This window comes from Cynara cardunculus, unplaced genomic scaffold (genome assembly GCF_001531365.2).
Source record: "Cynara cardunculus var. scolymus isolate 2C unplaced genomic scaffold, CcrdV1 Un_Scaffold_1687, whole genome shotgun sequence".
Taxonomy (NCBI): Eukaryota; Viridiplantae; Streptophyta; class Magnoliopsida; order Asterales; family Asteraceae; genus Cynara; species Cynara cardunculus.
The window spans coordinates 28573-38225 of NW_020200839.1; the positions used below are offsets into that span (position 1 = coordinate 28573).

The 9653-nt window shown below is 36.6% G+C and overlaps 1 protein-coding gene across 5 annotated transcripts in view; it reads right to left on the reverse strand.

Annotated features, from left to right (window-relative positions):
- Window positions 1–2963: 2963 nt before the first annotated feature.
- The window catches only part of LOC112502637 (D-amino-acid transaminase, chloroplastic), a 44484-nt gene continuing 37794 nt past the window's right edge, over window positions 2964–9653 (reverse strand). For 3 of the 5 annotated variants that reach the window (XM_025106593.1, XM_025106595.1, XM_025106594.1), the window contains 3 exons: window positions 4757–5430; window positions 4582–4654; window positions 2964–3394 (listed from right to left, as the gene is read on the reverse strand). In XM_025106593.1, coding sequence (XP_024962361.1) covers window positions 3019–3394; window positions 4582–4654; window positions 4757–5430 — 1123 coding nt within the window. In that variant the 3' untranslated portion in view covers window positions 2964–3018. The remainder of the gene's footprint in view (window positions 3395–4581; window positions 4655–4756; window positions 5431–9653) is intronic. The other 2 variants (XM_025106597.1, XM_025106596.1) reach the window with 2 other exon arrangements.

Sequence of the window (9653 nt, forward strand, 5' to 3'; positions counted from 1 at the left end):
AACCATAAGCAGAAGCAGTAGCAGTTTTCATAAACAGAACCATAAACAATAGATGGAAGATGAAAGTGTTCGATTGAGTAGGGTTGAAGATGAAAGCAATACCTGTTCGAAGATGAAAGCAGCTTTCGATCGAAGAAGAAATCGTCCGATTATATATGGAAGCGTCCGATTGAAGATGAAAGCAGCTTTCGATCGAAGATAAAAGTATGCCTGAGAACATAAAAAATAAACTTCTCCATCCCATGAAAACATCGACTCCACACAAATTTTCAAACTACCACGGTTGTAGAGGTGGAAATTTCCATGGGACATCTAAAAAGAGAAGGGGGCAAAAGGAATAGAATGTGGTAAATGGTCAAGAAGTAGATACAAAAGAGAAGGTGCATACCAAAGAAGAATTACCCCCAACAGCACGACAAATGGAACAAGCTAGCAAGAAAAGATAACAAGACAACAAATAAGCCTCTTAAGGATCAACAAAACAGTACAGTTCACAAGAAAATATAGCTACCATAGCCAAGGCGTTTAGCATGCTTCCTTTTCTCGATTGTACAACCTCATAAACATTTTGTACACTGTGAGCAAGGAAGATACAGAGCAAGTCAAATGAAGGTGATATAGCAACTTACAACTGCAATATTTGAATGGATAAACATGCAGATTTAAATGAAGCTAGAGTATATGACAAGTTAAAAAAAATACCATCACAATTTGTATAAGATTTCATAAAGGAGTAGGATGAACTCACATAGCAGGATCTAAGGAAAATCCCAAATCTTTGGACAAAAGGACAGCACACGAAGTAAACAACTACCAGCTACCAGGCAGCCTCGTCTCTGACAGCTAACAGCTACCGGGCAGCCTCGTTTCCGACAGAAGTGCGACCAAACAGCCGTCGCCTCGCCTTCTTTCCCTCACGCTGTTCGGTCAGACAGCGGCCTGCTGCCCCTTCCTAAACTTCGCTTGCTGCTCGAATACACAGCAGCTGGTTGCTGCTTCAACTCCGTCGGCTAACGAACAAACGACAGCTGTTGTTCATTTCCCCAAACCAGGCAGCTTTGGCTGCCGAATGTCTACAAAACAGCCGCTGTTTTTGCCCTCCGACAGCAGCTATATCCTGCCCAAACAGCAGTTAAGTTCTTCTCCAGACCAGGTAGTGTTCGGTTGCTATATGCTCTCCAAACAGCCGCTGTTTTGTTCCCCAAACAACCACTGTTTTGCTTCCCAAACCGCAACTGCTGCTGCTGTTTCTTCCTTCCACTCAGACGCCGTCGAGGCTACGGTTCCCTCCTCACACCGGGCCTGCTTTGGCTGATCTCTCCTTCCCCTTTTCTTCTTTCACTTGCAGAAATCACCCAACATAACCTAACTCTCTTAACCTTTCTTCTTGTTTTCCCCTCGGTGTTACATAAATACACCTACAAATCAAAATGAAGTCACAATTACAATAAAGTTGTTGATGAAGATTAAATTATTTAATCAACAAGCAAGATGACAACAAGCTCAAGTGTTATGGATGTTTTTAGTTCATTCTATCCATCAAAACAACTTTTATAAATTGATAGATCCGAAATATAGATTATACATCTTTAGAAAGTAAGCCTGCAAACCAAATGAGTCCTTTGAGAATTTTAAAGAAGCAAAAGAGCTATTATCACCAAAATACCAGATACCTCAAAAGCTGAAAAGGGTATTACTAAACCATCATCTTTTGTTCAAAGTCACATAGATCAAGAGGAACTATCACCGAAAAACATAAAAGAAACCATATGGGTTTGAGAAAGATTGTTTATTCAACCATTCATCTAACTTAAAGAAATTAACAATAATAGTTCAAGAAACCACATGGGTATGAGAAATATTGCAAGAAATTAAAGATAATAGTTCAAGAAATACCTGAGATACCAGCAGTGCAGTAGACAAGGGCAAAGATCATACCCCTAAAAGCCYAAGCAATCCCTTGAATACCAACARTACCACACTTTGTGGGARATTTAACAACACCCAAAAAGAAGAGAAAGTAATTAAAAATCTCATCAACAAAATTGAAATAGAAATCAATATCGCATACCTCCAAATTAAAATTGAAATGAAAATTCTAGGGTTTTAAAGAAATGTGAGATTAAAACAACAGGGAAGAGGGATACATGAAATCGGACATCTAATCGAGGTGATACATCAAAACCACCATTGTTGTGTCAAACGATGTCTGTGAAGAAAAAAGGTATCTGCTATCTAACACCAAATGTTTTGGTCGCATCTGAGAAAAATCACAGCAGAAGAAGAAGGAAGAAAGATTTTGGTTTTGGTGTTTTGGTCTCAGTCGCATGCATAGATCAAAAGAGAAGAAACCGGCCCAAATGGGTAATTTTATGTCTGATAAGAAAAAGGTAAGTTTGACCCAATTAAAATTTGATGTTGTGGAAACACTTTCATAAAAAGCTTGTACATTATGTATAAGAATTTGTAATTAAGAGATTTTTGAAATTGTTGTATAAAATGGTAGTACTTTAGGCTTCAAGAGTTGTAATTAAGACTTTRTCTTAAATGCTTATATATGTAGTATAGATAATTTAAAATAATAACATATAAATTACAAATATATATAGGATGTGTATAATAATAATAATAATATATTATATTATTTGATTGATTATGATTTTTTATGTGTTTTAGTATGATTCAAATTCCAAGACATTCAACACCTCCTATTAGGAGGGCCATTAGCACTCCCCTATTGGACAATTGCAAACTTTATGATTTTCTTTTTCCAATAATACACTTGTTCATGTATGTTCATCGTAGATGATAATGTATTATATTATTAGTTATTACAAAATTGTCATCATAATTGTTATCCATTGATTCACAAGATAATGGTTGTGATGGATTTACAAAATTAATACCATAAATTAGGTTAACAAAATTAGTTACCCCTATAGAGGAGATGATGGGAGGTTATGGAAGCTTTCAAGTTTGTACATATACTTCTTAAAAATTTCACAATATAACTGTCCTTTACAGATGAAAAGGGGCTGACAAATTCCTGGTGATTTCCATTACCATTTCATAGAAAACTAGTAGTTGCTTCCTGCACATATCTGATACTTCATTCATGGATAAACCAACAGAGACAAACAGAAACGAAAAAGGAAACTGAATCCAACTACTGTCCCAAGTTACAAAGGAAACCTCAGATCTTTGCAAGTACTTGAGCAATAGATGTTGCCGAACAACAAAATGGTCAGAGAATAGAGCTAGCAGATGTTGCCGAACAACAAAATGGTCAGAGAATAGAGCTAGTAAGGCACAATCGTGCGTACTGTTGACGGCCCACTTTTCATGTCCTCCAAAATAAGTTTTCGAAGAGACTCTGTCACCACACCTTCTTTGCCTGCAAAACGATTGAAATGTAGACAATTATATGATAACCAAGTTCCAGTTCACATCCTTTTTCAAAAAAGAATCCTTTATGCTTCTACCTCGAAACCATTTGGTTATTAGAGCCACTCCTAGATTATATGTGTAGATGAATTTCGGTAATTCAACTGATGAGCTTCTTCTGGTCGTCTCGTGTCTCACACAGCTTTTGAGCCATCAAGACTTAACCTCCAACTATATGTTTATCAACTTTTTAAATATAACCAATGTGATATTCAGCATAATACACACCCATTGTGTCACCTGGCTTTCAAGCCATTGAAAGTACACATGCACAAGTAGCTCAGATTGGAGCCATTAAGACATATAAACAAGCAAGGGTGTGTGTGCATGTAAAGGATGATCATTCGGATTTGTATCTTCAAAATCAATTGACCACGAGGAATCTCTCTTGGATTCACTGACTAAACCGAGTTTTACCTTTACCCCGAGTGGAACTAGCACTTCTGTCACCAAGTAATAGTACCTACAGGCCTTAAAAGTTGCATACTTTCATCTTCTGCTTCTAACCAGAAAAGGGATTTGACAAAATGTAAACACAAAAAGCTTCTATGTGGAAACAATATATTAACTTAATCAATACCAATAACGCTGACGTATTCAACAAAACAACCAAACAGTTTTGCCTTGATCTAAACACATTATCATCTGACCTTGAACACTAGATAATAGAGCGTATACGAAGATCTTGAAAGAAATAACACTTTTCCATGCAAAATCCAGCTTTATAAGAGTAAATGCTTAGGGTTGCTTAAGTGGCCGTCTAGGCGATAAGCATCCTTCATTATGAGTTATTGTTCCACCTCTTTGATTGGCAACTAATTTTCGAACCAAGCATTTCAAAAATTAGATAGGGATTAACAGGATTTCCTGAACTTGTATTTAATAGACCTTTCTCAACTTGGAAGGAACAGTCCAACCTTTTCCAAGTAATTGAATTAATGGAACAATAAAACTAATCACTAGCACAATAATTGGATCAAAACAATATTAGGACTAAAAATTTAGTTTTTATCAAAAGATAATCGTGTTGTATATATTTAACTGAACCGCTTAATCCCGGCTTAGAGATTAAGAGCTAGAAGGTCAGGTTCCAAACACTTGCCTAAATGCAAAGCGGAACACTAAGAAAGGACGAACCTTGGTGCACCAAGGATGAATGTGTAGAGTATGTGCATCCTCCATAAGCGATATTTTCCACACATATTGTTACCTATTATGATGTTTGAGCTTCAATGAGAAAACATAAATGGATTGAAAGAGTAAAACAATGCTCGTCAGTAAATTGCATAAAGGGATTGTAAAAATTTCTTACCATTACCTATGACCTGATCATCCCATTGCAAAACTGGTCGAACAAGAACTCCACTACCAATTAGCATCATTTCTTCTGCTTGTTTACCTTCCTCCAGCGTCACCTCTCTCACTTTTACCCCTCTAAGTTTACCTTCTGTTACTAAATTGCTCACAAGTTCCAAAACTCTCTTTGCGGTACACCCGCTAAGTATTTTGTCAAAACGAGGCATCAAAAGTTCATTCTCTTGTGTAACAAAAGCCACATTCATGTTCGGTCCTTCTGCAACAAACCCTTCTTCATCCAACCAAATGGCAGCATAAGCACCATTTTCTTCCGCTTCCATTTTGGAAAGAACATTTGGAAGATAGTTTACACTCTTCATGATGGCAAATTGTGGTGGTTTTATCGGAATAGATGATGTAGTAACTTTGATGCCCTTGTAATTAGGAGGTGACTGATCTTGGATAACAATAGCATAGAGAGCTGAATGATAGCAGCCTGAGGGAGAGAGTTGGAAATCCCCTGGACCTGAGGAAAGCCAGTATCTCAATGATCCATTTTTGCAGGTTGAAGCACTCACAGTTTGTACAAGTGTTCTTTTTGTGGTTTCTTTATCAAAAGGAGGGTTTATTTTCGCCATCTTTGCTGAACCCAGGAAACGATCTAGGTGTTGCTCCAACTCATATATGCATCTGGAGTATCACATAAAAAAATAATGCAAATGTTCATTTCTGCTTTAGTTGAGTTTATCGGGCAGTTATTTCGCATTGGATAGGAAATTGTATCAAACCACAATAACAAGACAGAAACCCCAATTTCATTTTTTGATCTTAGAAGCAAAACAATGGCAGTTGGTACATTCAGAAGTCGGTTTATACCACTAATAGTTCCCCCTCCATCCCATGACAGTAGCAACAATTATCATTCTATGATGTACCATGCTAATTGCAACATTTCTTTTATTGGAGAACTTTTAAAGCTAAAATCACCTAAATTGCCCAGAATCATCATCACAAAAAAAATTCTTTGAAGGGTGTCCCAGGCTATGCCTGAACTAATCCCGGCAAATAGTGACTGCAAGAAATCAGCTCTGCAGTGGCCACAATTGTTGTGTACATGTGGAATCGAACCCTGGGTAGATGGGATATTCCACCACATCCCCAAAGACCTTAACCACTACGCCACAACCCTTTACGGTATCAATTTTAGTCCACAAGAATCAAGTCAACTAGAAGGGTAAAAGATAAAAACACTTTGGTCATGATGGAGCACTTCTAATAATATGCATGTGGAGCCAACTATTGCAATTCCAATAGGACTGCTAGGGAGATGGGGAAGAGAAGGCTGTCGGTGGAAGAAAAGAAGTTGCAATTGCCATTTAAATGCAAGAAAAAACTAATGCAAGTCTAACAATGAACAATGCTCAAGGAAAATAGCTCCCCACTTGCAAGACACATGTAGGTCAACCAACTCAGCCACAGGTGATATGTGTATAGAATCCTCTTCCATAAGAACCATTCATTATCCCTCGTATATATATACTACTGCCTATACAAAATATGCACACATATTGCATGCACGCATATATCCTCTCAGTATCCCAACTTTGAACACTTTTCAATTGAAACAGTAACGTGAGACACATGTCAGTGTTTTTGCCTTGCAAGATATTTGTATAGCATTTCCTTTAAGATATGAAAAGTTACACTTAATATAAGTTAATTAATGCCGTAAGCAAAGTTGACAAATTGTAGAGGCTACACTACGTTGTTATAACCGGGTTTTTCTACAAATCTGGGTTAAGGTAATTTTATGTGTTAATATGTGAATTATGTGGCAAGCATGCATAATAACGCTAATATTTGCATGAATTATGTGTATATGGGAAGAATCCAATAATATGCATATAGGATTTGTATATATACCYAAATGGATATGAATCACACATRGGAAGTCAAATATTTTAATATATGAAGATGAGGTATCTTCATTGTTAAGAAAAAGGTTTTAAAATGATATCTTCACCGCCTAAGGATTTTTATATTAATTAAAKTACCATCACCGCCTCACTTAGATTATAAAAGCAAGAAGATAAGGTAAAATCTTATCTATTCTCCTGTTTTTACAAAAAGTGAGTTTTAGAAAGGAAGAAAAGTTTACAAGACGGTGAAAGTGTTCTTAGAAAGTATTATTGAAGAATATAACGGATTAAAGATTCTGATTACTTGCTGTGTGATAACCTGCAGAATTTGTGTTATCAAGGTGAGTTTTATTAACCTTTTTATTATAACCGTAAGTTTATAAGTTGTTGTTCAATCTTGTAATCTAGTAATTACAGATGATTGAGATTTGGAAAGAATCTGGTGAAAATTGCTTTTAAACAGTCTTGAAAGAAATGTTTTATGGTTCAAAGATTAGAACCTGTTTTGGAAGGATTGAACAGAAACTGTTCTTTAGAATTAGTTTTAAAACAATACCCTGTTTGGGAAGAACTAGATGAGTTGAGCAATCATTTATAGAACAGGGTGTTCTTATGATTTGGAAGGTTTGAATATAAACCTTTTTTGAGATTATGATTGATTTAAAACTATGAACGAGGTTCACTCTGACAGAAAGGTTTGCAGCCTGTCATTGGATGAAATAGTTCATATGAATTTCAAGGGAAATAAGGATGGTCGTTGTATGTGATGGATAGCTATTGCTATAAACAGGGGATTGATGGATGTAATAAGTATGGTCGTTGTGTGTGTGCATGGTATAACTATTGCTATTATATCTTCTAAGATTACAACAGATTGAAGTTCTCACTTCTTTGTGGTTTGAGGATTCAGAGATGTTCTTTTTAGAAATAATAGTATTGATGTTATGGTTACGGGAAAATATGATCTATGGTCATTAATTTTGGATAAAAAGTATTTCGGAACAGAATGTTCATTTTTATGAGGAACCAGAGGAGCTCTGGTTGGTCCTCATCATTGGACCAAAAGATTCTGGTTATGTAATTTAAGAAGTATGCTTGTTCTTAATAAATTAATTGGACCAGAGGCTCCGTATCTATTGATATGAGCTTCTGTGTCAAAGTTTGTATTTTAAGAAGTTTTAAGAGAAAGGGGTTTATACTTAGTATTTTTCAACTAAAAATAGACCAGAGAGGACACGTTGAACCAGAGAGGCTCTGGCTGATCCTAAACGTTAGTGCAACCAGAGGCTTGGTCGGATAAGAGCTCTGTATAAGCATCCTTTTATGAAAAAGACTATCTTTTTGGATTGGAAGCCTAACTTGAGAATATTACAAGAAATTATATGAGCCAGAGGCTCTGGTTAGTACAACCAGAGGCTCTGGACGAGGAAATAAAAGCTCTGGTAGAAGGACCAGAGGGCTCTGGTTCTGTGTATTTAGATATATTCCAAGTATGGTTTAGAACCAAAGGCCCGATGAACCAAAAAAAATATGATTTTTAGTCTTCATAAGATGGATTATTTGAAATAAATGTTTTGGTGAATTTCACCCTGCATTACATAAAAAGTGAACCTCACTAGACATTCATGTCTAACCCTCATTTTGTGTTTTCAAAAATATGTGTGCAGGTAATGAGAATAAGGGAAAAAGCATTATGTGAATTACTTCCCTATGTGTTTTGCAATATGAAGATCTTGATTAGCCATGTTTGGAAGACTAGATGTCAAGATACAAGAACATGTACTTTTGAGATTTTTGATCTATGTATTGTACATTATAGACTCTTCTATTATGGACCTATGTCGGAAAACATGTATTCCATATATGAAATATGTGTTATATGCAATGTATGGTTTGGGGGCATTACAGAGATGGTATCAGAGCCTGAGTTTAAGGGATTTAGGTATTCACATGCATGATGCCTAGACTTAAACTGTTTCATTGCATATTAGGGTCCCAAACATAGTTAGCACCTTTAGAATAAATATGATAAGTTAAGAGATCAGTGTGTAAGGTATTTTCGGATTACATCKGGCCAATGTAATTTTGAATTTACAGGTACATAACTGAACTTGGAAACTTTATTATATTTGGGAATGTGAAAATATGTTTATGAATTTTGAAATCTACAGATGGCAAGCAGATCTAGAAGGTCAGAAAGGATCACCCGCCCCAACCCCACTAATGAAGAAGATTCTCCTATTATAGCTCCTATTGATACCTCTGAGGGCAGAGGCAGAAGCAGAGGAAGGGGCAGAGGCAGAGGTCAAGGCAGAGGGCAAACCAGAGGCAGAGCTAGTCAACCAGAAAACAATATAGATCAAGCAGAATCCAATTCTGAAAATATGAATCAAGAACAGATACCACAACCAGAATACGTGACCAGAGATATGCTTGCTGAAGAAATGGGAAAGCAAAGGGAAACCTTAACTTCCATTTGAAAGTTTGCAAAACTCGATACCTTCATCATTAACAGAAAATCCCTATATATAGGGTATGTACAAAGAAACCCTATCGGCTATAATTAATGATAAATATAAATCAAATCCGTAATTATCTCTAACTAATATAATCGTAATTATCTCTAACTAATATAATCGTAATTATCTCTAACTAATATAATCAACCGGCTAAGATTCCCCCGCAGTTTGAGCGGGAGTAGAGCAAACGCTCAAGCTGGATCGGAATGACTCGAACAACTGTCGTGGGAGGCCCTTGGTAAAAATGTCAGCGTACTGTAGAGAGGAAGGCACGTGAAGAACGCGAATGTGGCCAACTCGAACTTTGTCCCGAACAAAATGAATGTCAATCTCGATGTGCTTGGTTCGCTGATGTTGAACTGGATTATCAGATAAGTAAACGGCAGACACGTTGTCACAATAAACCACGGAAGCTTGCCGAAGAGGAAGCTGTAATTCGAGGAGTAAATTGCGAACCCAAGTGGCTTCTGCGACA